The following is a 24,938-nucleotide window of genomic DNA, read 5'->3' as shown; positions in this document are numbered from 1 at the left end:
CCTCCGAGCGCACATTGAAAGTGCCACGTAGCCGCGAGCAGTTGGAGTTTCTTGCGGTAAGCTCACCTACCACAGAATTGAAGATTACACATTCGACTGATACTATTTGCAACCGTTTGGGAGGCGACAGAGGCAGAAGCGGGCACTCGAAGTGCACAAGCTCGAAGTTGCTCGCCAGCAAAGAGAGCGACGGAAGGTTGACGATATTTTTTGGATTTGGATCACAATTTTTGCTGATCATTTTACTATCTTGTCATTTCCATTTGAAGCAAGCTTTGGCCGAGCAAAAAACAAAGCAAGCAGAACAAGAACGCAGGCGGCGGTGTCGAAAAGAGAGCATACGAGCCGAGGAACAGCATGTCTTAGAGCAGCGCCTTGAGAAGCAGGTTCGCCTATCCGTCTTTCACAAGGAAATTTCTTGTGATTCGCTTGTGACTGACCTGCCTATTTGTACTGTACCAGCGCCAAATGCACGAGGCAGCAAGTAGGCAACAATACGAGCGACTGGTGACCGAAAAGCAGCGACAGCACGAAGCACTGAGTATGGTGGCTGAAATGGAGGAAGAAGAGAGGAACTTGAGGCTGCGACTCGAAGCGCTCCACTTTCATCGCGGGTACATGCAGCAAGAGCTGCGCGGTAGCTTGCCGCCGCACTGATTGACGACGACATTTTTTTGCGATCAGTGGGGACGCTTCAAGATTTACCCGTCCGGGAAGTTGGTAGAGGCCCTACGCAATTGAACGACTTTGCGGGCAGTGACGGTAGATACTGCACGGAGGACTAATATCCAGCATAATGACCGATGCGTTATGCGACTGCTCGTGCAGCAATGGGTCGGGAGCAGGTCGCCAGCGAGAGATGAAAGGAGTTCCTTCCTTAAATCAGTATGATATACTGGTACGTGCAGTTGAAAGTCGAAACGATTAATTGTTTTACTATGGTCAGGGGGTGATAACAGCGTCGTACACACATCTACAAAAATGCTTTTTCGCCTTGATCTTTAGGTTGCCGATTGCGCTTTATCAGTATCAGGTTGATGCACAGGTGAAGCGGAATGGGTCGACAACAAAGGTTTAAAAGTTTGTCATCGTACGCATGCAATTTTTCCGACGTGCCTTGAGAACCACATCAAAACGCGAAACGAAAAGATATTATCCATCTAGGATATTTTCCATTGCTACCAAAAAAGGGCATAGTTTTTCGGCGCAAAGAACACGTGTTGTGGCCCGATCCGTCTCTTTTCGTCTGCATCGAGTCGGATGGAGATGAGCGCGTTGACTTATTTTTTGTATGGGTAGATGGGAGCAATGGTAGTCGCGCATTCCTTTTTGGTCATCCCGCCTACTAAAATGCCATAGTAGACGAACTCCCGCGGAGTGCATCTCGAATGTGACGCGGCAAAGGTGACTTCTCCAGAATGCAGCGATATCGGTGTGCGGCCAGCGCTTCAACCTCGCTGTTAAAGTGGCGCAATCCGCGTGTTCGGCTCGAAAGTGTACCCTGTTGCTGAAAGTCTCTTTTGCGTGTAGTGCATCTGCCAATCAGTGACGTGATTCCTGTACGCAAAGTCTCGTCCTCCTTCGCCTCCGAGACGCTCTCGTCTGTCTCTGGGCGCTCACGCGAACGTTTTTACTGTTGAAATGCGGTGCAGTGACCTCTAAACAAAGGGATTAGAGGCCAAACGTCTGTGAACGAATGCTTTGGCAGCGGCTGGGACACACGCCCCAGAGGGTGTGCAACTCGCTGCATCAGCACGCGCCTGTCATCCAGCCAAAGCTACCGCGAGTATCGATCCGATACTATAATAACAGAGCCCTTGAAGCGATGGCTGGTCCATGGTTGCTGCTCCCTCTCTGCGCACCGTTGTGCCAACGCTCCCGCCACGACCCCGTCAGACACGCGAGTCGCTCCTCGCTTCGCTTCGCTTCGTCCTGCATCTGGTCATTCCACATTTTGCTAGCTGAGGTGAGCTGCCTCAAGCACCGATCGTCATGGAGAAGACGGGAACAACTGCGACCGCGCCGCTGCTGGAGCGCATGATGCGCCGCAAGCCCATGCAAGTGATCCAGGCAGAAGAGAGCCAAAGTGACCTACCTCGGTCACTAAGTTTGTTCGATTTGATCATGATTGGAGTGGGGGGAACTGTCGGCAGCGGCATCTTCTCGACGGCGGCCTCGATCGTGTCCGACACTGCTGGTCCGTCCGCGCTCGTCAGCTGGCTCATCGGCGGCGTGGTTTGCTGCATGAACGCCCTAGCGTACATGGAGCTCACCACACGTGTACCTTCGTCCGGCAGTACCTACGCGTACGCCTACCACGCCATCGGCGAGATGCCCGCTGTGGTCGCTGGCTGGCTGCTTACCCTGGAGTACGCCGTTTCCGGTGCTGGTGTGGCACGAAGTTGGGCGCAGAAGGTCGAGGACTGGGTTGTCTACCAGCACCCGGACGCCGACGTGCACTGGCTCAACCTGGAGTACGCCAACCTGCTGTCTGCCCTCATCCAGGCGCTGTGCGTGGCCGTGCTGCTTGCCGGTGTTCGCTTCGGTAAAGTTTTCGTGAACGGTTTCACGATCCTCAAGATGTTCGTGGTCGTGTTCATCATCATCGCCGGCTTCTGCGCCATGGACGCGGACAACCTCAGTCCCTTCGTTCCTGTGCGCTCGGAGAACAGTTCGGGCGACATGGCCTACGGCACGCAGGGTATCATCACTGGCGCCACCCAGGCCTTCTTCGGCTACATCGGTTTCGACGAAGTCTGCTGTCTCGCCGCTGAGGCCAAGAACCCCAAGAAGGTCATGCCAGTTGCTGTGCTGAGTGTCGTCACGGGCACGGCTGTGTTAAGTGTGCTGTGCTCGTTCGTGCTGTCTGGCATGGTTCCGTACGCGGAAGCCACGAGCTTCCCGGACGGCTTCAAGGGTGTCGGCTGGGACTGGGCTTCTGAGATCGTCCGCGCTGGTGAAACCATTACCATGCCTGTGGTGGTGCTTATCGCATTCCTGGCCCAGCCGCGTCTGAACTACGCGCTGGCCTGCGACGGTCTCATGCCGCAGATCTTTGCCAAGGTGGACGCTAAGGGCAACCTGTTCGTGAACACTTTTATCACGGGTATCTTTTTCACGCTGGTGGCGCTGATCGTGCCGTTCGTGACGCTGTGGGATATCGTGAACTTTGGTATTCTGGTGTCCTTCGTCCTGTCCAACTCGTCCCTCATGATGATCCGCATGTCGGAGCAGTCACCGCGCCTCGCGCCCAAACTCATCGGATCTTCGGTTGTGCTGGCACTGCTAACGGCCTTCTTCTACCAGCAGGGCTACGTGACCAACGACTCGTCGGCTTGCCTGGTGATCGCGATCATTTGCCTGGTGGCGACTGTCGTTATGACAATCGTGCTTGCCATCAAGTGCCCGCAGGTTGGCAACGACCCGCTGTATTTCTCGGCACCGCTTGTGCCGTACATCCCGATGATCTGCATTCTGGCGGACTTCTATCTGGTCGCTCAGATCAGCAACCTGGGTTTGATCCTCGGTGTCGCGTGGGTGCTGGTTGGCGTTCTCTCGTACTTGCTCTACGGGCAGCAGCACGCTTCCAGCCGCAACGACTGGGCCGACCTGCTCCAGTACCACCTGCCCAGCATCAGCAGCGCGGGCGATGATAGCTACGTGGGCACCCGTCCGTCCCTCAACGAGGTGCGTCCTTCGATGAGCTCCATGATGAAGGCCAACTAGGCACAGTTTTTTTTTGCTTTTATGATGCCGTCCACAACTGGGTGTTGCATTAGCCACACTACTGTACTCGTCCCGTACGTTTTATAAATACGTATCCAGAATAGTTTAGCATCTACAATACACCCCTGCTTGTGAGCCTACCGCGCTCCGCGCTCTCTTTTTTCAAAGAAGTTCACCTCTCATGGCGCGTCTTACCAATAGACTTCTCAACCAATGTTTGACACGTCCTCATTCCCTCCCTCTCTTTCTCCCGAGAATCTGCGGTGTCGAGGAAAGATGGCGAAGCTCTCACTAATGTGTGCAATCGATTGTGTGGCGGGAAGCTTCTCTGGTAGCTCTCGTTCAATTCGGATGGCGCTTGATCATCGGTAGTTCTAGCTACAGAAACCAGATTATTGAAATTCCAAATTGATTATTATGCTCTCGTTTGCTTACGGTAACGACAGCGTGCCGCCACGGCTCCTGCCACTGCGAGTCGATAGGCACTCAATCTGCTCATCTCTTCCCCGGGGTTGCTCTTCTTCGGACTGCTGCTAACATCGGGAGGGATTTCTGGCTCGTTGTGCTTGAAATCTGCCAGCTATCTGAGCTCGTACACGTGCTTTTTGCTGCTGTCCACAGCCTGAGAGCATCAACGTCAGACGCTGAAGTTGTCTCGAGTGCTCGCGCTCCGTTTATTTGCGCACTTTAGCCTTGCAATACCTGCAGTCTTGAAGTCAACATCTTCGTCATGGCGGCTCGCTCCTCCGCTAGCAATGCAGCAACTCGTGCTTCCACTTGCGCGAGTTGGTTTTGTTCCGCTCTTGCTACGCGTTCAAGCTCTGAGCGCGCCCCACTTCAAGTTCACGACGAATCTCGTCCGCTTCCAGCTTCAACTGGTGTCTTCGCTTTCCTCAGTCGCTGTCCGCTCCACCTCACGCAATTTATCTGCAGCATCCGAGTTGAGTTGAAGACAAAACGCGCATAATCCAATTCCGTTCACTGTTCTAAGCAAGGTTACGTGGCCCACCTTGCCTGGTGGACGCCATTATTTTCTGGTGGCAAAGTGGTATGTAAAATATCGGCAAAGTCGTTCAATCACCGCCAAGAAGGTGAGCCCAGCCACAAGTCCATTTTGTGCGGCTCTAGCCAAAGTACATAGCCAAAAAGTAACTTGACTCATTCCACGCAGTTCCTTTTTCTTGAATATCATTCACATCATGCTGAAGTCACGTTATCCCACGAGTTTGGCTCATACAGACCAATCATCACTCCATCAGGAGATCGCAGCGCAGCCACCTGCATCAAATAGAACCACCGCAACAGGAACCACATCAGCCTCGTCAGAAAGAAGACATTCTGAAACCCTGTAACTTCTCATTCCCACATCCCAATAGCCACACACACACACCTTCCCATGTGCCGGGTACTTGATGGGGCCGTCCATGATCGCTCCGAGCATCAGCAGCCGTGGCACCGCGTCGCTCAGATCCGGAATGTCAAAGTTAAGGAACGGAGAATACCCGCTACTGCACGCAGCCTCACTGTATCAAATGCAACAGCAAACAACCCAATCCCCATGAGCACTGGAGTGAGTCCCACAACTTCCACCGCAGATCCACGGACCTCTGCGCCAACTTGATGCAGAGCGGGACGCCTGCCTGTGTGTCGAACTCGGCGAACGTGTCGGACGAGCGCAGCAGCTTGAGCCCCAGCCCCTCCTGGTAGAACTGCTTGGAGCGCGCCAGGTCGCGGCTCAGCACCATCAGCTGCCGCAGTCGGCCCATGACTTCCGCAATGGTGAATATCAGCCAATCCGCACGTATCTCGCTCCCCATTGGCTGGTAAAAATAGCTTCAAGCCAAACTTGCCTCGTCACTCCCACAGCTCATACTCAATCTGGACATTCCTCATGCTCAGGACGGGACTCAAGGTGGGCGTCTTGGCGGCGGCCGTGGCCTGCTACGTGCGTCCGCAACTGCTGCTGCAGCGTCTGGTCGGATCGGAACTGGACGGAGCGGACGCCGACGCGTCGGTGCGCGTGCTGCGAGGGCTTCTGACGCTGCTGAGCTATGCGCTGGCCAGCCTTCGCCCTTCCTGGTTTTGGATCTTGGTAGTGATTGCGGCACTTCAGCTCGCTCTGTGGGGACTGCAGCTGGCGGAAGACTCACTACTGGGTCTAGGCGTGGAGGCGGAGAAGAAGCTGTTCCTGGCGGGCGCCGTGTTGTGCTTCGGAGCGATCGTCAGCGTCATTCTGTTTGGTGGGAAAGGAGACGCCAAAGCGCGCTTCCGGTAGGTGGTCTATGAAGTATTAGAGGTAGTTGAAGAGCGGTTGATAATGGGTTTGTGGTGTGCTGCATGCAGGAAGAGACTGGTGGCCTTCTACGCGAAGCACAACCCGGAAAAGCTGAAAGAAGTGGATGAGCTGGTCGACAAGTACGAGTTTAATGAGGAGCTGCTGTTCGCGCGCCTGCACCGCAAGTACAACGCGCTGGCAGCTGGAGCAGCGAGCCACTCGGTGATGAAGAACATCGATGAGAGCGAGTTTTTGTATGTGGAGGCAGAAGAGGAAAGCGCCGAGTCGGAAGAAGAGAAAGCGGCTACTGTAGCCTTGGTGGAGGACGAGGCTGACGCTGCTGCGTACGAGGAACCAGTGTGTCTACTTCCTACCGAGAGGGTTTTGGGAAGCAGTGGGAGTGATGAAAGCTTCGAGGTGGTGGAAAAGAAATCGCTGGCCGTTGCTCTCGAGCCGTTTGAAATTCAGGACTACGACATGCTAGACGGCACGCCTCCCGTGTCGCCTCGAACGGCTGAGAGACTCGCATATACGCACCGCCAGTCGTCCACGCTGATCAAGGATGCAATCGCAGAAGTGCGCCAAGAACAGCAGGCACGCATCAACCGGCGTATTGCTAACATTGCGTCGAAGAGTGGAGACGGCTACGCGGGACACTAATTAAGCCACGATATACAACTACAGCAGCAGCAGCAGCAGAAGAAGTGCATTTTTTGACAGGATGACAAGCCAGCAGGAAGGAAGGCAAGAAGAATAAGTATAACTCGAGCGCTTTTTCATTCGGGTAAGTAATTCTTAATTGGTCCTACCTACATGTAGTTATCCTTGACTATAATTCATCGAAAACCCCACCACGTTGAATGACGGACGGGTGTCCACGTAGTCCGCGCTGTTAATGCTGGGCAGGCAAGTGTGCTGCAACAGCTAGGCTCAGGTGAGGTTTTATTTATGATTGATACCTCTGTGAAGGTGATTCGACGATGCCCAACGTCGTCGCTGTAGAACCTGGTTCCCCATCCTCCGTGACGTTTGGTTTGCGCTTAAAGAGAAATGGCTGCGACGACTGCGCCAATGCAGAGCGTATTCCGTAGCCTAGCACGAGACTGTTGAGCACCTTCTTCTTGATTGGGAGAATTGGCTTGGGGGTGCACAACTGCATTGTACGGTGTAAACGTAAGTCTTACTGGAGATGATTCACTGGCGCTGTGGAGGACAGCACCGACGTCTGACAGCTTTGCTCCGATCATGCTTGAACCGTTCGCCGACCTCAGCACCATACCCTGTCGTACACCAAGCAGCCTCGCTGGCCCAAGCACCTCTGATGCAACTATCGGCGACGGCGGTGGAGTGAAGTTGAGGACACACGGGGAACTTGCGTTTTGCAGGAGGTCTACCACAGCTTGCAAGCTCATCCCGACGACCGACACCTTTCCAACACCGATGAGCTCCTGGCCAGGAGACACGTCACTGCGCATGCCCGGAACGTCCTTCACAGCCACTCCACCTTGAGGCATCTCGACGAACGTGAGTCCGAGTCGCTGGTTCTTGGACCAGACGAGCCGCGTGGGCCCCTCGTCCTCTAGAAATCGCGACTTGGCTCGCTGCAGCGTGACACTTAGCGCGCCGCCACTGTACACGATAGTTGTCTCCTTCGGGCCGGCGGAAGACTGCAGGGAGGCTGGTGGGGGCGGCAGCTTGGCGTCGAGGCCCCGTGTTTGCCGCTTGCTGTAACCAAAGAAGCGCATCGTCTCAGGCTAAACTCGAGTCGTCACGTGAGCTCCGCGCGTGTGTTTGCTAACTGCAGCGCACCTAGCGCTTCCTCGCCGCCGCCGTAGACTTCGAACAGCTGAAAGTGGTCAGCTGTGTGAAACTGGTCCGGTTTCTTGGACTTGCCGATGTCTCAGACATCGACACGTCTGGGCCTCTTCGCCTTGGAGCTGCGAGCCTGTCCACCCAAGGACTTGCGCCTGTCCCCATTGCAAATTGGTACTGCCCATTCTATTGCTGCAGCTCGGCTCGGTGCTGTAGCCCCATGTTTGCAACTTGGTGCTCGCACAACTGCATTCAACTCGACAGCGACGGTCATTGCAATGGTCCCCACATGTAGCATTTCTTTCTGCAATGGTCACTCTGTCTGATTTTCCCTCGGCATACAAACCGCCATACAAAACCAGCATTCCCACAAGCATATCCATTCACTATTTGCAGAGTGCCCGCGGCACAAGTGAATTTGCGTCCGATCCAGCAAGCCGTTCGCAGCATGGGAAACGTGACGAGTTGGCTGGCACAGTGCTTGTACCCGGAGGACCAAGTGTTCTGGGCGGCGGCGCGCTATGGCGACGCGCGAGTCATTCGCTCGGCGACGTCGCGGCTCACGCCCGAGACGCGCAAGTATCTCGAGTGGCAGGAGCCCTACACCGGACGGACCGCGCTGCTGGAAGCTGCGGCCAAAGGTCATCGCGAGTGCGCGCGGCTGCTGATCGAGGCGGGCGCCAACTGCAACGCCAAAGACCTAAAGATGAACACGCCGCTGCATCTCGCGTGCAAGCGAGCCAGGCCGGAGGTGGTCAAGTTCCTGCTGGAGGTTCCTGCGGTGAACCCGTTCGAGATCAATTTGTGCATGAAGACGCCGCTCGACTTGGCACGGAGCAGATTCTCAGAGGAGGAGGAAAAGAGCGAAGCGGAGCCGTACGCCAAGTGCGTTGAAGTTCTGGAGAAGGTACGAGCGAGCTCGACAGGCTTGAACTTGCGGTGTCTGCTGCAGATCTCTAACTGCCGTGTTGCTGCTGTAGAAATTCTGTCTGTACAGCGGCTGGGTGTATGAGAAAACCGACAACGTGCTCTCGCTCGTGTCGGGTATTTCGTCGCTGAATTCATGGACGCGGCGCTTGTGCATCGTGCTGGAGCGTGGGGAATCCGATGTGCTGGAGCTTGCACTCTTTAGCATGAAAGAAGGTGGAGGCGTGCGTCCGGTGTGCCCTACCTCAGTGTTGTTGTACAGCGTCGCTGCTGGGATGGAGCCTACCAGTGACCCGAGATGGTTTAGCCCCAAGGACTTCACTTTTGTTGTTCGCGGAGATCAGCTGAATAAGTGCCACTACCGTGCAAGCTCGGCCCTTCAAAACCCCGTGCACTTTGCTGCAATCGACCAGTCAAGCTTTCGTGCATGGAATGACTTCTTCACTCACCAACAGCAGCAATTGGCCGAGCGAGCTCACCTGAACCGGAGTCTCCACGAGCAATTGAGACCAGCAGAGGCCAGACACAGCAATATCCCTGGGTGGAATCCCAGCTCTCAGTCAGCTCCTGCTGCAATGTTGACGACCTTGTCGCCAGGAATTGGCCCAGAAGAAGACGAAGACATTCGCAGAGCCATCCAACTGTCACTCCAAACGGCCGCTGAAACAGGTCATGAGCCTGGTGCAACCATGGCACTTTCGCCGCCACTGCCGACGTCAGCTCCCGATTGGGAGGACTGGGTAGGATGCGAACCCAGTGGAAAGGAAGCTTCTGTTTCTGGAACAAGTGCTGCGGAAACGAGTGAGCACGGCAGTGAATCGGCCGGCTCGTCATCCTCAGAGCACAAACCTCCGGTGGTCAATTACGGAAGCACGCCAGCATACTCTTCCATCGGTGAGTGTGTTATTTGCTTTGATGGGCCGCAGTCTGCTGTTTGTGTGCCTTGCGGTCACAATGCAGTGTGCATGAAGTGTGCAGAGGAGATTCTTACGACCACTGCAGAGTGCCCGGTTTGCCGAGCTCACATCCGCGAGCTCATCAAGCTGTACCGTGTCTGACCTGAAAACAGGAACATTACTGCCTTCCAAGTGCTTAATAGGAGTTGCCTGTAAACTTGCGCGTAGCTTAAGAAAATTAATTTATGTAAGCGGCAACGATCCTGAATGCCTTCACACGCGGTACAGGCGGATAACTTCTCTCACTTGCTGGCGGCACACCGGGCACAATCGGGTAGTATCAAGAAGCTCCTGTGCACATTCCATGCAGACGGCGTTGTGGCCGCACGGAACGCAGACCGCCTCCTGAGGTCCATCAAAACAAATCACGCACTCGTCAGCGCTGTGCATTTCCGAGCTATGGCCCGGAATGCTCTTTGCAACAGGAGGTGCCGATGCTGTTCCATGGGCAGCCGAAGTGTCGTCGTCACGAAGGAGCTGCACAATCTCCACTCCATCAGGCCCAACGATCGTTTCAGAGTAACCCAGCGTTTCCAGCATTGTGTCGGAAGGTGGCGGGGCGGATGGCGACGAGTGGGTTCTGGAGCTTCGCCGTGCTTCCTCCAGCGACAGTTCCAGAGCACGTTCTAAATCACGTTGCTCTTGTAGCAGTGCAGCTTGAGAGGGGCTAGTGCTCTGAGCAGGAGACGCAGCGGGTTGTGCGCGTTGGGGGGATTGGTCTTGAGTGCCACCAAATGCGGTAGTGATTGGGTTCACTTGAGGATTGACCTGTACGCAGTATCCTTGGGTTAGAACAATAGATATTACACTTTTTCACAATCACAGCAAGGGGTGTCCTTACCCGAAGGTTCGTCAGGAATGTCTTCCAAGCGACAAGCTCACCGTGGTTTTTAGTAGCGAAATCCACCGGCTGAACAGCCGAGGCACGACTGGTGCCTAATTTACGGGAAACCTTCAAGGACCAACGGAAGTCCTTCCGATTCAACCATGTAGAGTCATCGCTCTGTTGAATGCCGTCGCTCGTTCGGTACACCAGCTCTGAACTGTTCACAACAACAGGAGTAAACTCGTTGTAGTCCATACTATCAACATGAATTGTCCCAATGTAGCGATGCGTACCTTGGGATCGGCGGGCGTCGCTCTCCAGGATTCATTGGAAACAGGTCGATCTCAATTACATCCCGCACAGCAGTCCGCAGCACCATTGCATACCTGAGCACAACAACCGCCGATTAATACCTCCCTAAAATATCTGGTTGCTAAAGGTCAAATATTCCTGCTACCTCTTCTTCCAGGAGTCCAAGCCCGAGAAACCTGATGCAATGGACAGGAAGTTGTCCGATCTCTCATACAACCAGCCCGAATAGAGACAAAGTTTCTGCAATAGCCACAACCCAATGAAATCAGACCCTGGCAAGTACAATTCACCCAACGCAGCACATTTTCACCTTCTCAATATGCTCCGCACACTGAATGTACTTGAGTCCTCGCCCCTCCGCCGTCTTGTAAGCTTGACGAGCAATATCCAGTGCCGTTTGCGCCTTGGTCGACGTCTTGGCGAAATAGTCCACCGCCGGCGTCTCCAGCAGCAGCCGCACGACTTCGCTCTTGCCGCAAGCCGTGGCGATGTGCAGTGGCGTGTTGCCCTGCGAGTCCCTCGTGTTGCAGTCCACCCCGTACGCGACCAGCGCCTGGACGCAGTGCAAATGGCCCTGCGAGCACGCGTTGGCCAGCGGCGAGTAGCCGTACATGGGGTCACGCCACTCGGCGTAGAAGCGCGTCTCGGGCGTGAGGCGCGCCAGGCCTTCGCGCAGCGTCGCCAGGTCCCCGCTCTTGGCGGCCATCCACAGCACTTGCTCTTCCGGACACAGCGACTGCGTCAGCCAGCTCGTCGCATTCCCCATGGTCGTTAGGCTTCGATTGTGGAAATGGCAAGGTTCAATCAAAAACTGAGAGAGTACCGTAAGAGACGCAGAACATAGTACCTGTTCAATATGATGCCGTAAAGTTTACAGGACCATACTAAAATGAAAGAGTTGCAAACCTTGTTTTCTTATTTACATTCCGGATAGTATAATACAGGAATGTATGTAGACAATATCCATCGCTAGCACCGTTAGCGCTCGAGTTCGGTGTTGGCTGGCAACGCGAAGACGTCTTCGTTGACTTCGCCCCTGTTGAAGTCTTCTACCACTAGCGACGCGCCTTGCAAAACGACGAACTGCAGGCTCGGGCAGTTGACGCTCGTGGTGTTTCGCCGCAGTTGGTCACAGCCCCGGAGATTCAGTTGCCGCAGCGACGGCGAGCGGATGTACAAGTGCGTGAGGTTCTTGAGGAACGACAAGTCCAGGTTCTCCACCCGCTCGAGGTCCAGCAGCAGGAACTGCAACTTGTCATTGTGCGAGATGTCGAGGGTCTCCAGCAGCTTGGAGGACACGTGCACTCGAGTGAGCTTCGGGCAGCAACTGAGATCGAGATGGTGGAGAGCTGGGAGATCTCCCGGGTCGACAAGTACCTGATCAAGCTGCAGACATCCCGCTAGACTCAATGTCCGCAGTACAGGAGACCTCGGGAGCATGTTTTTGATCAGATGGCGAGCCTGCAACGCGGTGAGGCTTCGCGAGGACACCGCCAGCTTGTTGAGCTGCGGCAAGCTCGTGTCCGCGTGGAACTTGGTCAGGGGGCAATGCTCAACGACCAGTGTCTTCAAGTTCGGCGCCACAATCGCCGGTTCCTGCACCTGGTAGCACTGTCGAATGGTGATCTTGGTGAGCTCCTCTGCCAGGAGATGCACGTAGAAGCCGCTGACGCAGGTCACCCTCGTCAACACCAGCTCTCGCAGGTTCCAGTTTCTGCCCAGCCACGGCACGAGCGACTCCATGGTCGGCATCTGCTCCAAAAGCGCATCCTGCAACCGAAGACACCACACGTGCGGGAAGAGCTTGGCCAGGTGACCCATCGACGCGGAATTGCTGATGCTGCTGGCAGTGAGCTCCCATGTGTGGCGTGGAATTGCAGTGTAGAAGCCACGACTCAGCGCACGCAGTGAGCACAACTCGAAGCACGTGAGCCACGAGCTCAGGTGGCTCAGCACGGCAGGCGATTCTAGCGACATGGCAACGCTGGCCAAATGAGTCGATCAACCCATTTTGCGTTTTTGGTAGCACTACCGTAATTTGTCAATCAAATTCGACTGGCCAAGATGAACAGCGATAGCGACAGCGATGGCGAGCAGTTGATGCTGTCTGGCGCGGCGCTGGCGGCGCTACAGGAGTTCGCCATTGAGCGCGGCATTGCCGTGGAGGATGAGTCGTCGGACGTGCGGCTGCACATCCAGAAGGCGTTGGACATTGAGCCCAAAGAGGACTCATTCGTGTTCAAGTTCGGTCAGCCAGACGAAGAGGAGGCTGAGATCACCATTCGCCTCAACGGCCTACGCCGCGACATCGGCCAGACGCTGCAGTCCACGGGGCTCACTCTCTGGCGCGCCGGGGACTTCCTGAGCGACTTCATGTACCAGAACCGCAGCCGGTTCGCTGACAAGGCCATCATCGAGCTGGGCAGCGGCCTCGGACTCATCGGCATCCTGGCGTCCTACCTCACGGACAAGAACGTGGTGATCACGGACGGCGACGACGACACAATTGACCTGCTAGTCGCCAACTGCAAGCTCAATGAGGTGGAAGAGGACCGAGTGCAGTGCCAGAAGCTCCTATGGGGAGTCAACTTGGAACAGATTCCGGACAAGTTTGATATCGTGCTGGGTGCCGACATCATCTACGAACAGGAGCACGTCGTTTCGCTCTTTGAGACGGCCAAATTCTTGCTGCGACCAGGACGTCGCAGTGTCGAGGACGGCGGCAAGGCTGCGTCGGAGTTCTTGCTAGCGTACACGAAGCGCAACGTCTCCATCGACTACGTCCTGGACACTGCCAAGAGCTTTGGCTTTGAGTGGGAAGAGCCCACCAGCGACGAAGGAATCTATACGTTTAGATTAGTGTGAACTTGTCTGCGTTTGACGCAGCAGAAATCAAGAACCGGTAGATTTACCTCGACAACTGGGTCCCATAGCCTGCCATCTATGGGTTTGCATTTCCATTTGCTACAGGCGACGTTGATTCGGATGAAGAGTATTTTTCGCTGAATTCGTGCAAAATTCGTCGTTGCTTCGGGTGGAGACTCACATGAGGCCGCTTGGTTTTCACAAACTCGAAAGCCTCTTCGATCGTCATGTTACGATGGTGAATAAAGAACGCCACGACGACCACTGTGCTCCGACCGCGCCCAGCTTTGCAGTGCACGTAGGTCGTGTTTTGCAGCACGTCCACCTGCTCGTGAACAAATTCCACACATCTGTGCAGTTGCACAGCAAGGTCAGTATTTAATGCTCCCCTTAGGCAGGTTTCACTTCTTCTGTCCGACCCACCTCTCTAATGTTGCCAAAGTCGGCGGAGAAAAGTCTCCCGTCGAGCCAAAGCACTGCGCAATTTGTGCATCCTCCCACTCCTCTGAACACCAGCAGCATTGGCATATCAACACGATTAATAAGAAGAGGTACTTCCACCAAGACCCTTCTACTGCACCTGGAGAGACTGGCGTTGACAAGAGGTTTGGCAGCAGCTCCACTGGCTGGTTCATGGTTACTATCGCTTTCACGCCCTCGACTTGCATCAACTGCACCAAGGCACAGACTCGATGTTAGCCAGGCTTATTAAGCAGCCAACACTAGTGGTTGACAGCTTACCTGGTCCAAGTGGTTTTTGTTTTGCAGTGGTAGAGCACCGAGGATCAAATTCGGCTCGATGCGACTCCACCATGGGCGGCGCTGCTCATGCCGCAGCACCAAATTGTACAGCAGCGACACGTGGAAGACCTGCCCAGCAACCTGTCAGCATCGAAAGAGCTGTAGCCAGACAACCTCCGCTGCGACTTACCACGCCGCGATTGCGCTTGACCATCTCGCGTCGCCCCCAATCGTCCGCTTGTTCTTCGGCAGGTCCGGTTTGATAATAAAAATTCACCATAGAAATGGCATTAAAATGCTTAGAAACAAGGTAGCCATTTTCGCATGCCGCAAATAGGCCTGCAACTTGCAGCCCGTTGCCACTCCACTATTATTTCAGCAGCGAACTGGGTGCGCAATGAGCTTCGCACTCGCGGCAGCATCGTCGAATTCTGGTGTCGGTCGCCGAGTGTCGGACCCATTGGGCCAATCGGACGCAGTGACGCTTGCCGCCTTGAAGAGCACGCTGCTGATTGCAGCACTCGAAACGCCGTACGCTCAACGTCGGTGCTGGACTTTGTGGCGCGTATAATTTTACAGATCGGCTGTGTTATGGCGCTGGACAGGCCTCGTTTTCGCAGCGACGTTGACGTGGTCATGATTGAACAGCACCTCGCCAGTCTCGGGGCTTTCGCGACCGTTTCTTCACAGATTTTGCATTGTACGCCTGGAATGGTTCATTGCTACAGAAATGGCCGCCTCTCATGTTCCTATTGTACCTACTAGATTTGGCAACCGAGTGCACAATCAGCGTAAGATTCTGCCATCTACCTGCCATTCTCCGAATCTAACTGGGGTTGCCCCTCTCATAGCGTATTCCAGACGGGGAAGTTCTCTTCTACCAGGTAGACGCGTTGACTGAGTTGATCACCGCCTTTGCTATACTGACTTGCAGCTTTCAAATGTGCTAACCGTGTGTGCAGGAAGATGTGGTAGACGACCACTCTCATGCATACATTATTGTACGCAACATATTTTCCACTTGCCTACTTGTGAAGCAACGGTTTATGGGTTATGAGTTGCTTGGGTAATGTAGCTCGAAGGCTCGCTGTGTGGTTACTTCAACAAAGCTTTTAGCCAACGCCACAGCAGAGGGGACAATTTTCGCTCGTGGAACAGCAAAAAGACCAATGCTCGGGGTGTGACCATCGATTTCGGGGATCTTCAGGTCACTTACGGCAAAGGAGGTACATTTTCAACGTCGCCGCGTTCATTGGTACCAGCGAAACGAGTCTCATTCTCTATTGCGCAGCCATTTGTGGTGTGGATGACTTCTACTTGTGCACTTCGACCAAGCCAACTCGCGAAAGTCGCCATCGTGTAAAGCCTCTTTGTCGTCGTAGAAGCGTGGTAAGCTTTTGAATTGTAATCGTCTCGTTTGCGTTACTGAAGATCTCATTGATACCACACGTGTGCTGTGTAGCACAGTCAAGAATCCACAACCATCATCGTTTTAGCTAAGGTAGGAGCGCTTACAAGAAATCGCTAGAGGAGTGGTCATTTCACACTCTTTCTCCTTATTTTCAATCTGCAGGACACCTTTGATCGTGTGTCGGAGCGGTTTGGTTTAATATACGAAAAGGGCGTGCTCACCACGACAAAGGTTGAGAAAGACACTCCAATCGCGAGCACCTTACCGTCTTCATAACCTGTTCGTCTAACCTATGTTATCTGTTCTCTTGCTGCTCATCAGGAAATCGCGCGGACGGATGTATCTCACCTAGCACTCTTCTCGCTACTATCGGATACTGCCAAGAGAACGCTACTCCAAAGTGCGTTGGTGCGACAGCTTCAACTCGGGGAAGATCTTTTTACTGCGAATGTCGAAAACAATTCCAGTTCAGCAGCTTTCGCGGTAGTACGCAATGGCCGACTTGATATCTACTGTGTTGAATACGGTGACATGAGCTCGGTGAAACCAGTTTCAGCGAATACAGAGAATGCTTCAAACGCATCTTCTAGCGCTGGACCAGGTATGTGTACTGTGCCACAAGACCCAATCGCGTCGCTTGCTCGAGGACAAACGTTCGGCGATCAAATGGTAGCGCTTGGCCACCCGCATATCTGGGTATCGAATCCACGCCGTCGACGTCAATTCAATGTGCGGTTTAAGGTCGTTGCAAGTGAACCGTCAACGGAAGTTCTTTGGGTCACAAGAGATCATTACGAGCAACTTGTTCGCGAAGACCAGCTTCGACTTTCATACAACCCCATATTTGGCAGTTCCTATGCCACTTATACGACAGCTGCACACGTGTCCGCTATCGAGAGTCGAGAAATTTGTCAGGCCACAAGACTGGTGCTCACTGATGCAAACCTGTCCAAGTTCTTCTTCCAGTTTCCTCCTCTTGTGCTTGATCGTCTGTGCCATCACATGGAAATTCAACACTTTGAATCTAGTGGCGTACTAATCGAGGCTGGAGGGTCGATCGAAGGAGTCTTTGTGGTCGCAGCGGGAGCTTTACACAGTTACCATATAAGGGGATCGGAGAATGTGCACACAGTAAAAAAGGCGATTCTGCACCAAGGGAGCTTGAGACGGATGTCTCTTGGTCAAGGCGTGCATTTCATTCCAGGTGATGCATTTGGGGCTCGTGAGTTGATGAAGCGTTGCTCAACGTCCGAAGCGCCTGTCCTAGCAGACCCAGGGACGACGGTGCTTTGCATCACACGCCCAGCCTTTGAGAGGTGGATATCTCCCATGCGCCACAATACCATTGTAAAAGCCGGAAGTATTTTACAGCCCTTCATATGGAGCAATTCGTCACCTCCAACAAGTCCACGCCAGACCTACCCAAACAACTATGCGTCATTGGTGAGAATGAATCGACGGCAGTCAGGCCCATCGGCGTTTTCGTCAACAGTTCTGGAACCCGACAGTGGTAAAACCCGCAGACTCGATGAGGCAGCCATTTTACTGAAGCGATTTGGACTCTTCCAGACCCTACCACGTTTTCTGCTGGCTCAAATGTTGACTCAGACCACTTTGTTGAGCAAGTCGGCAGGCGAGGAGCTGTTTCGGGAGGGTGACAACCATCGAGCACTTGTTGTTATTCTGTCCGGATTCGTCTCGTTTTATAGCCTGGAGAACATGTCCGCGACTATCGATATGTTCCAGAAGCACCCCTTTTGCATTTACACCACCTTTTCAGGGAGCACCATGAACCCCGAGGACTATGTTTCGGAGCCAAGAGCCAATGATAGTGACATTCTACCCCAGGCTGCTGCGTTGAAGCATCGCACCGCGATGCATGGTGTTCATATCCAAACCCTCCCACCACGCAACGCTTTTCGCACAGGAGTGCTAGAAGAAGGCTCCCTGTGTCCTGCCACCGTGCTAGCACAAACCGACTGCGAGTATTTGCTGCTGGACGAAAGTGTATATACACGGTTGCTGGCAGAACACATTCCTGCAGTGGATATGAGTGGCTACATAGCTGCTTTAGCGTCTTCAGAAACAACAGCACCGGCTTCTTCGGTAGCCAACAACGCCGAAGCACCTGCGCCGCAAGCTGCATTTCCTCTGGACAGCCCGAAAACTACAGCACCACCTGTGGATCCTTTACCAGGGGTGATCCCAGCGTCATTGTTATCGCATCTCGAGTCAACTCGGATTCCGTGGCTTCCGCCTTCTTCTGCAAAGAGGACGCTTCTCTTGCGTTCGATGCAGCATGTACATCTTGCGCCTGGGCAGCGATTTATCCAGTGCAACGATACACTAAAACAAGTGGTGCTCGTTGTCAGCGGAAAGCTTGCTGTGTACGTCCGTGAAAGCCACGAAGTTGCTTCCGTTTTGAACGCCAGCCAGCGGTCTGTGCAAAGTGCGGCGTTGGAGCGCAGTGTTGCAAGCAATTACTCCACGACATCTCAGCAGCTCTACCAAGAACGATCTGGTACAGTTGGTACAGCGAATCGAAAGGCGCTGCAGCGCAAGATTGCACGGATCGCAGAGGTAGAAACCTCAGCGTCAGACTCTGCTAGCTCAAATACGCGTTTCACTGAATTCGTCCTGCACGCAGCCATGCAGTCAAAATCGCGCCAGCCGCTCAAATCTGAGGGTTCGGAGGAACCAAGTCGCACACCAAAACCCCCACCGACATCTCGACGCCTCCATTCGATGGTAAAAAAAGTGAAGTTCCAGCACAAAGTTGGAGACAAAAGCATCGACAGTAACTCAGCGGGTCTCAAGGAGGGAAGTAAAGCACTTTTCATGCTTCACTTGGGACCCGGAGATATCTACGGAGAGGAAGTCACTGCTCCTAATGGTATTTTTCGCAGTGTGCACGACATCTACGCAGATACCACATCACCTAGCAGCCCTGGGAAAACGCCCGAACTCAAACGATCCCAGCCATCTCTGCTGGGGACAGAAGTACTCTGCTTAGATCGGCATGTGCTGCATTCGATTCTTGCCAAAACGGAAGAGGAAGCAGCAAACGAATTAATAGGCAAGTCATCAAATGCAAAGGCACGATGGCAGACCGCGAGCAAGAAGCTCTTTAAAAGAGCCTCGCACTCAACAATCGAAGAGCCTGGAGGGTACATCGGAACGAAGAAGACGCCGAAGTTATTCGACTTCTTCAAAAATATTTTGAACCAGCGACGATTTCTCACGATGGGGACTATAGCTCACTTTCCTGTACTACGAGACTTATCCGACGACGCTCGACGAGAGTTATGCCTCAATGCGCGATTCGAAGCATTAGATCGGTATACTGACGCGTACAAAGGCAACGGGGTTGGCAATGGAACCGGTCACCGCTTCTTTCTGCTGTTGACAGGGCGTATCAATCTCGTTGCCAATGGACCAAACAGCCATATCGTATCTCAGATTTCAAACGCTTCCAACTCCGATCACCATAGTCTTGGCGAGGTTTCTGCAGGAGAAGGTTTTGGTGAGTTTGAGATCTTGATACCTGAGGCACCCGCCTACATAGCCGCAATTGCTGCAGAACCTACGAAGCTTTTGTCGATTCCTTCGGAAATGTTTTTGAGGCATTGGCCATGCACGAGAGAAGCCCGTCGTAACATTGGGTACCTGCAAACGCAGATACCGTCCTTTGCCGCGCTTGACCCTGAACGGATTGCATATCTCTACCACAGCTTTTCATTCGAGACACACATTCGAGGAACCAGTAAGTTTGTATTTTCGATCAAGCACCTCTCACTGCCATCACTGCATCACTCTTATGCGTTGTTTGTTATTTTTTGCACAGCCATTTTCCAGCTCCACGACATGAAGTCAAATTCAGAGTCGACAAAGGAGGTATACTTGATCAAGGAGGGTACTTGTTGCATCCGCCAACATGTCACCTTGATAAGTCGTCCAGACGCTGAATTTCACTACGATCCATGCAATGATCACCGCCCAGGCACTCTGAATGCAGATTCCCAACTGTCTCGAACGAAGAAGCCTGCGAAAACCATTAAAGTCTTGGCGACTGTGGCAGACGTTGGTGCAGGACACGTTTTTTGGAACGATACAGATCACTATCCGATTACTTTAGTGGCAACATCAGCTGCCGTTACGATAGCCAGCATTTCTATCGACAAGTTGAAAGCGATCGTACCTCGAGGCCTGCTAGTTGGCCTGGAAGATTTAAGCGATCAATTGCGCGAACTATACGCGCATCAATTTGAGCTAGCCAAGCGAGCCACGGCCGCAGCGATGAATGAAAAGCTGACAACAACACATCAGAGGCCAAAACTGAGTGAGCGGCTTCCAACGATTCAGCCCCACCCCATTCAAAAGGCTTATCTCTCGAATCAAAGCCCTCCAGCTGAAGAACTAAATCTCCTTGACAACGCTAGCTCGGAAGCTACTGGCCTTGTATCTCTTCACACCGAGAGAGTAAATGCTGTCTATAATGCTCAGCATCGAATTGAGCACTACAATATTCCCAAACCGTTTCCTGCGTCAAACCTGACGGGGTCGTTCCTCGATAAAAATCCTACACTGGAAGGTGCCAATGACACTGAAGAGAATTCGATAGTGATGGCGGCTAAGGGCTGGTCAGTCAAACAGGATGAATACTGCAGCCCAGAGTTCACAGGTGAATCGATAGCATTGCCGCAAAAAGACACGACGAACTTGCTCCATTTGGACGTAAAAGTTCCAGTTGCTTGTCGTCTCAGGAATCACCCCAGCTCTCATAATCCGCTGCCTGTGGGTACTGGAGAGTGGAGGAGCATCGATCGTGGAATATCAACTGCATTAGTCAATTCTGTAGCAGAGACTACGACTCCAATTCAATCTGTGATGTACGAAGTTGACGTCCGTACACGAGTTCATGCTCAGCTGTGTATGATAAGTTCACCGATGCGGGCGATCCGCTTGGAGCCTTCACGCTCACCACTAAATAGTTTGGGCAAGTACTGTTCCGATTCCCCGTCTCCATTTGCCAAGCCTGGTGATTCGTATCGGAGACAGTGTGCGCAGCTGCAGCACCAGCTACCCACCTCGCTAACAAAAGTGCACACCAAGCCGCCAAAACACAAGTCGACCAGGGCTCTTCGATCAAATCCAAAGCTGCTGCATACAATCGGAGGCTCGGCGGTTCCAGAGTTGACACGAAAACAGGGGTTTCTGACATCACTACGCGTCAGGAATCCTCCCCCGCTGGATGGCGACGGGCGCGATTTTCTTGACACCATTCTCCCTCGTATTCACCAGGGGCGACGATTCTTTTATGCTTTAGTCGACGGAGAGCTGCGCGAGTATGCAGACACCATTTCTCTCAACAATATCGCACAAACTCCATTCCTTCGTCGCTACAATTTGTGCAACCCTCGACTATCGTCTGGGGTGAGCGAGGTTCCAGTAACCCCAGGAGAAGCCGAAGCTTTGCTACGCCAAAGCTTTTTGTTAAAGGTTGACGATGCAGCGCACTTCTTGCTTACGGCCTCGAGCGCGATTGAGAAGCAGAAATGGATGGCGGAGCTCAATCAAGCAGGCGCGCTCGGAGATTTACAGCACTCGATCTCCATCAAAATGCAGTCACCAAGGCCCAGTATCCCTACGCCACCGCCTGCCGAGTCGGCAGCACTGGCTGCGATCATCGATGCGTTTAAAGGCCGTCGTAGATCAACGCTAAAAGAACGAAATCGCTCGTCCATTTTCGTGCCTAAGCCCGTGGACGACTCGCTTCACGTAGAATATCGCATCAGTTGATTGAGTTGGATGAATCGCCGTACACATGGACTTTCGCATCTCATTCAATTCTCCTTTGGACAAGGGTGCGCTACTAAGTACTTCACATTGGCGCACTGGCAGCGCAAGCCGACCGCTTCCACTCGTCTACTTGAGCTCCACAGTCGGGTACCACTGCTTGAGCGTGACAACCAGCTCCCGGAAGCTGTCGTCCACCACCTTGTTCACGAGGATGGAGTCAAACACGCCCGGCTGCTGGCCAAAGGCCACTTCACCCGCGGCGTTCTTCACCCGCAGCTGGATCTTGTCCTCCGTCTCGGTAGCGCGTCCACGGAGACGCTTCTCGAGCTCGTCCATCGACGGCGGCGCGATGAAGAGGTACTTGGCACGGATGCCCGACTTCTTCACCTGCTGGACGCCCTGGATGTCAATGTCCAGGATGCAGATCTTGCCCTTCTCTTGCACGTCCTGCACGGCGCGCTTGCTAGTGCCGTACACGTTGCCGTGCACCTCAGCGTGCTCCAGGAAGAGCCCGGCATCGATCTCCTTGAGCACCTTCTCCTTCTCGGTGAAGTGGTAAGCCACGCCGTTCACTTCGCCCTCACGCGGGCCACGCGTCGTATGGCTCACGGAGAAGCCAAAGGTGTCGGGGAACTGCTCCAGCAGCAGGTTGATGAGCGTTCCCTTGCCGACGCCCGACGGTCCGGCGATCACGATGGGATCCAGCTGTGCGAAATTGTCACTATTAAACGTCATTTTTGACAACCCCTCACGGAATGTTGGCCACGAACCTCCGCGTGCGGCGGCTTGAAGGCCGAAAAATGCTCGGCCGCAAAGGCCACGACGTCCTGCGGCTTCTCGAGCAGCAGCGCCGACATGAAGCCGCTCAGCAGCGTCTTGATCTCCGGGTGCGCCTCCACGTAGGCGGCGTGGTCCTTCTTGAGCGCCTCCTTGCGCTCATTGAGCAGAGAAAGCTCCTCGAACGAGAGCGACTCCAGCGCCTTGGTGGCCTCCTGCTCCGCGCCGCTCATGATGCTCGATTGGCAGGGGAATTTGTGTCGTTTGCAGGTCGTGGAATTGCGATTCGGTCTTCAGATAGTGATATCAAATAAGGGGGGGACGAAGCGTTGAGCACAATTGCAATGGCTACACTTTAGCCCTCATAGGCTCTACATGTAGTAGAGACTCTCTACTTACTTGAAGCTACTGCAGCACACTGGCGCTGGCTGATAAATTCACTTCTTCGCCGTGCGCAGGCGCGTCATACTGAGCGGAATTGGGAGGAGGGTACTGCGGAGCCGCCATCGAGCCGAAGGCTGGAGGTTGGGCGACGGGGGCGGCAACTGGGGCAGCAGCAGCAGCACTAGAGTCTGCGCTGCCAGCCATCTTCGGGTTGAAGATCTTGAATTGCGGAGGGCCGCGTGCTGCAACACCAGCGTTTGGAGGCGCGTATCCCGGGTACCCGCCAGTTGACGACGTGCGTGGCTTGTTCGCGTACGCGGAAGCGTACGGGTTCACGCCAGCGGCAGCAGGGGGTGGAGCGGGTGCATCTTGCGCACCACTTTCCGTCGACGCTGGAGCGGGCGGCATCATTACAGACGGAGGCGGCGCCGTGACCTTGACCTCGCGCTTGTTGCCGAATTTGGCAGTCAGCTCTTCGTTGCCCACACTCGAGCCAAAGCCGTCAGCCTGGATGGGGCGGTAGTCCTTCGGACGAGCAAACCGCGACGGACCGCCACGAGGGATAGCACTGTGCGTTGCAGCGGCATAGAGGTTATTCTGTGGCGTTTGCTGCTGCGGCATGCCCATGGGTGGGCCCTGCATTGCCGAGTAGTCTCCGCTGAGTGGGGGCGGGGCGACAACCGGTCGGGGCGCCGTGGGGTCCACCGACGGGGTGATTCCAGGCGGCAGCATCGACGCTGCCTGCGTGGGGTCTTCGTGTCGGAATTGCAGCGGCAGCAGATACTGACGGATGTTGTCTCCCTTGGCCACGTCGTAGGCGGTGCGGCCGCTGCGGTTGCGCAGCGCAGGGTTGGCGCCCTTCTCCACTAGGAATTTGACCGCATCGTATCGACTCTGCGCCGCCGCATAGTGCAGTGGCGAGTTCTGGCGCGGACACGTGGCGTTCACGTCCACGTTGCGACTCAGCAGGAGCTCCAGGAAGTCCACACGGCCATAGTACGCGGCCGTATGGATGGGCAGGTTCCCCGCGTCGTTCTTGGCGTTTGGATCGACGTGGAGCTCGTCCAGCATGTGCATGAACTTGTCGTGCAGCCCCTGCTCGATGGCGGCGTGGAACTCCTGCTCGGGCGTGAGCGTGGGCGCCAGCAGCTCGCCCAAGTTCTTCACGTTGAGCTTCTCAGCAAAGTAGCCGAACATTGTGTCTGGTTTCACGGGGAGGTACTAGCGCTACGATCTGCAGCAGATGCACACAGTTCGCGGAGGAGGAAGGCGCCTTCTCGAGGGCGGGCAGCGGCGCTCGATGCCTGTGCGCTTCTCGGCTTTTGAAGGTCGCGCCACGTGCATGGTACTATCATTTATGTTCAGAACACCAGTTACGTACTACACACCATATGTAGCCACTTTGACCCCTTTCCCAGAGGAAACATGCCTGTCGCAACCTGGACTCGAAAATCCACCACCTTGCTCATTCTCGATTAATCGCCGAGGAGAAGAGATGATTCCTGCTGCCCAGCCACTGCCGCAGACGGCGGCCGACATCCCGCAGCGCTCGTACGCCCCCATGAAGAACCCGTCCACTGGAGTGGACACCACCAACGCCCAGTGTGCGCACTGCCGCAAGGGACTCATGGAGAGGGACATTGTGAAGCAACCGCAGTGCGGTCACCTGTTCCACGCGCACTGCCTCGACAGCCACCTGCGTACGGATGTCTGCTGCCCCGTGTGCAAGGTGCAGCTGCTGTTTCCGACCGTTACCACTGGCTCCGTCTACCCGTCGGCCCATTTGCCGCCGAGAGCGGTCCCGGTGGCGACGACCTTCGCGCCCGTGGACGGCACCAATGCGCGCGACTACGCGGCCTGTCGGGGCTGCGGGCAGATGTTCTACCGAGACCCGCGTAGGGTCCGACCCGAGACCAGTGGCTGGTACCGGTGCGAGCGCTGCGCCGACACAAACATCGTCGACTTCATGCGAGGCAGTTGCGTGCTGCAGTAAACGGCAGCAACTGGGAGCCGAGTGAAGCTTCTACAGCAGCAATAAGCGGTTGCTGGCAAGGAGATACTGCCAACTAAATCGCCCCATTGAGAGACCGAGGAGCTCCGACCAAGCCAACCACTTTTTTAACGTTA

The 24,938-nt window shown here is 54.5% G+C and overlaps 13 protein-coding genes across 13 annotated transcripts; 6 read left to right on the top strand and 7 right to left on the bottom strand.

The window, feature by feature from the left end:
- Nucleotides 1-1,992: 1,992 nt before the first annotated feature.
- KRP23_7737 (Methylthioribose transporter) lies at nucleotides 1,993-3,726 on the top strand (the record flags this gene model as incomplete). Its single annotated transcript, XM_067893091.1, has 1 exon — nucleotides 1,993-3,726. The coding sequence occupies one exon, from the start codon at nucleotides 1,993-1,995 to the stop codon at nucleotides 3,724-3,726; it is 1,734 nt and encodes a 577-aa protein (XP_067744907.1).
- A 1,197-nt stretch (nucleotides 3,727-4,923) lies between these two features.
- Nucleotides 4,924-5,492, bottom strand: KRP23_7736 (uncharacterized protein; the record flags this gene model as incomplete). The annotated part of the gene is made up of 3 exons (XM_067893090.1): nucleotides 4,924-5,004; nucleotides 5,117-5,249; nucleotides 5,332-5,492. The coding sequence occupies 3 exons, from the start codon at nucleotides 5,490-5,492 to the stop codon at nucleotides 4,924-4,926; spliced, it is 375 nt and encodes a 124-aa protein (XP_067744906.1).
- Nucleotides 5,493-5,617: 125 nt separating this feature from the next.
- On the top strand, nucleotides 5,618-6,661 carry KRP23_7735 (uncharacterized protein; the record flags this gene model as incomplete). The annotated part of the gene is made up of 2 exons (XM_067893089.1): nucleotides 5,618-5,997; nucleotides 6,070-6,661. The coding sequence occupies 2 exons, from the start codon at nucleotides 5,618-5,620 to the stop codon at nucleotides 6,659-6,661; spliced, it is 972 nt and encodes a 323-aa protein (XP_067744905.1).
- A 286-nt stretch (nucleotides 6,662-6,947) lies between these two features.
- KRP23_7734 (uncharacterized protein) lies at nucleotides 6,948-7,746 on the bottom strand (the record flags this gene model as incomplete). The annotated part of the gene is made up of 2 exons (XM_067893087.1): nucleotides 6,948-7,154; nucleotides 7,225-7,746. 2 exons carry the CDS (start codon nucleotides 7,744-7,746, stop codon nucleotides 6,948-6,950), a joined length of 729 nt encoding a protein of 242 aa, XP_067744904.1.
- A 515-nt stretch (nucleotides 7,747-8,261) lies between these two features.
- On the top strand, nucleotides 8,262-9,798 carry KRP23_7733 (Ankyrin repeat domain-containing protein 2A; the record flags this gene model as incomplete). The annotated part of the gene is made up of 3 exons (XM_067893086.1): nucleotides 8,262-8,720; nucleotides 8,794-9,634; nucleotides 9,701-9,798. 3 exons carry the CDS (start codon nucleotides 8,262-8,264, stop codon nucleotides 9,796-9,798), a joined length of 1,398 nt encoding a protein of 465 aa, XP_067744903.1.
- A 111-nt stretch (nucleotides 9,799-9,909) lies between these two features.
- On the bottom strand, nucleotides 9,910-11,600 carry KRP23_7732 (putative E3 ubiquitin-protein ligase XBAT35; the record flags this gene model as incomplete). Its single annotated transcript, XM_067893085.1, has 5 exons — nucleotides 9,910-10,464; nucleotides 10,538-10,739; nucleotides 10,816-10,908; nucleotides 10,980-11,074; nucleotides 11,145-11,600. 5 exons carry the CDS (start codon nucleotides 11,598-11,600, stop codon nucleotides 9,910-9,912), a joined length of 1,401 nt encoding a protein of 466 aa, XP_067744902.1.
- A 212-nt stretch (nucleotides 11,601-11,812) lies between these two features.
- Nucleotides 11,813-12,811, bottom strand: KRP23_7731 (uncharacterized protein; the record flags this gene model as incomplete). The annotated part of the gene is made up of 1 exon (XM_067893084.1): nucleotides 11,813-12,811. One exon carries the CDS (start codon nucleotides 12,809-12,811, stop codon nucleotides 11,813-11,815), a length of 999 nt encoding a protein of 332 aa, XP_067744901.1.
- An 87-nt stretch (nucleotides 12,812-12,898) lies between these two features.
- KRP23_7730 (Protein-lysine N-methyltransferase EFM3) lies at nucleotides 12,899-13,699 on the top strand (the record flags this gene model as incomplete). The annotated part of the gene is made up of 1 exon (XM_067893083.1): nucleotides 12,899-13,699. The coding sequence occupies one exon, from the start codon at nucleotides 12,899-12,901 to the stop codon at nucleotides 13,697-13,699; it is 801 nt and encodes a 266-aa protein (XP_067744900.1).
- A 76-nt stretch (nucleotides 13,700-13,775) lies between these two features.
- KRP23_7729 (Phosphatidylglycerophosphate phosphatase PTPMT2) lies at nucleotides 13,776-14,654 on the bottom strand (the record flags this gene model as incomplete). The annotated part of the gene is made up of 5 exons (XM_067893082.1): nucleotides 13,776-14,049; nucleotides 14,123-14,204; nucleotides 14,280-14,370; nucleotides 14,441-14,569; nucleotides 14,631-14,654. The coding sequence occupies 5 exons, from the start codon at nucleotides 14,652-14,654 to the stop codon at nucleotides 13,776-13,778; spliced, it is 600 nt and encodes a 199-aa protein (XP_067744899.1).
- Nucleotides 14,655-14,837: 183 nt separating this feature from the next.
- On the top strand, nucleotides 14,838-16,127 carry KRP23_7728 (uncharacterized protein; the record flags this gene model as incomplete). Its single annotated transcript, XM_067893081.1, has 9 exons — nucleotides 14,838-14,971; nucleotides 15,046-15,140; nucleotides 15,206-15,231; nucleotides 15,292-15,324; nucleotides 15,403-15,441; nucleotides 15,516-15,666; nucleotides 15,732-15,829; nucleotides 15,903-15,941; nucleotides 16,014-16,127. The coding sequence occupies 9 exons, from the start codon at nucleotides 14,838-14,840 to the stop codon at nucleotides 16,125-16,127; spliced, it is 729 nt and encodes a 242-aa protein (XP_067744898.1).
- A 5,649-nt stretch (nucleotides 16,128-21,776) lies between these two features.
- On the bottom strand, nucleotides 21,777-22,660 carry KRP23_7727 (Guanylate kinase 1; the record flags this gene model as incomplete). The annotated part of the gene is made up of 2 exons (XM_067893080.1): nucleotides 21,777-22,355; nucleotides 22,421-22,660. 2 exons carry the CDS (start codon nucleotides 22,658-22,660, stop codon nucleotides 21,777-21,779), a joined length of 819 nt encoding a protein of 272 aa, XP_067744897.1.
- Nucleotides 22,661-22,832: 172 nt separating this feature from the next.
- KRP23_7726 (Poly [ADP-ribose] polymerase tankyrase-1) lies at nucleotides 22,833-24,008 on the bottom strand (the record flags this gene model as incomplete). The annotated part of the gene is made up of 1 exon (XM_067893079.1): nucleotides 22,833-24,008. One exon carries the CDS (start codon nucleotides 24,006-24,008, stop codon nucleotides 22,833-22,835), a length of 1,176 nt encoding a protein of 391 aa, XP_067744896.1.
- A 298-nt stretch (nucleotides 24,009-24,306) lies between these two features.
- On the top strand, nucleotides 24,307-24,804 carry KRP23_7725 (uncharacterized protein; the record flags this gene model as incomplete). The annotated part of the gene is made up of 1 exon (XM_067893078.1): nucleotides 24,307-24,804. One exon carries the CDS (start codon nucleotides 24,307-24,309, stop codon nucleotides 24,802-24,804), a length of 498 nt encoding a protein of 165 aa, XP_067744895.1.
- Nucleotides 24,805-24,938: the final 134 nt, after the last annotated feature.

This window comes from Phytophthora ramorum (assembly GCF_020800215.1).
Source record: "Phytophthora ramorum isolate Pr-102 chromosome Unknown Phyram_PR-102_s0006, whole genome shotgun sequence".
In the NCBI taxonomy this organism is placed as follows: Eukaryota; Oomycota; class Peronosporomycetes; order Peronosporales; family Peronosporaceae; genus Phytophthora; species Phytophthora ramorum.
This window is presented reverse-complemented; position numbering and strand designations above follow the sequence as displayed.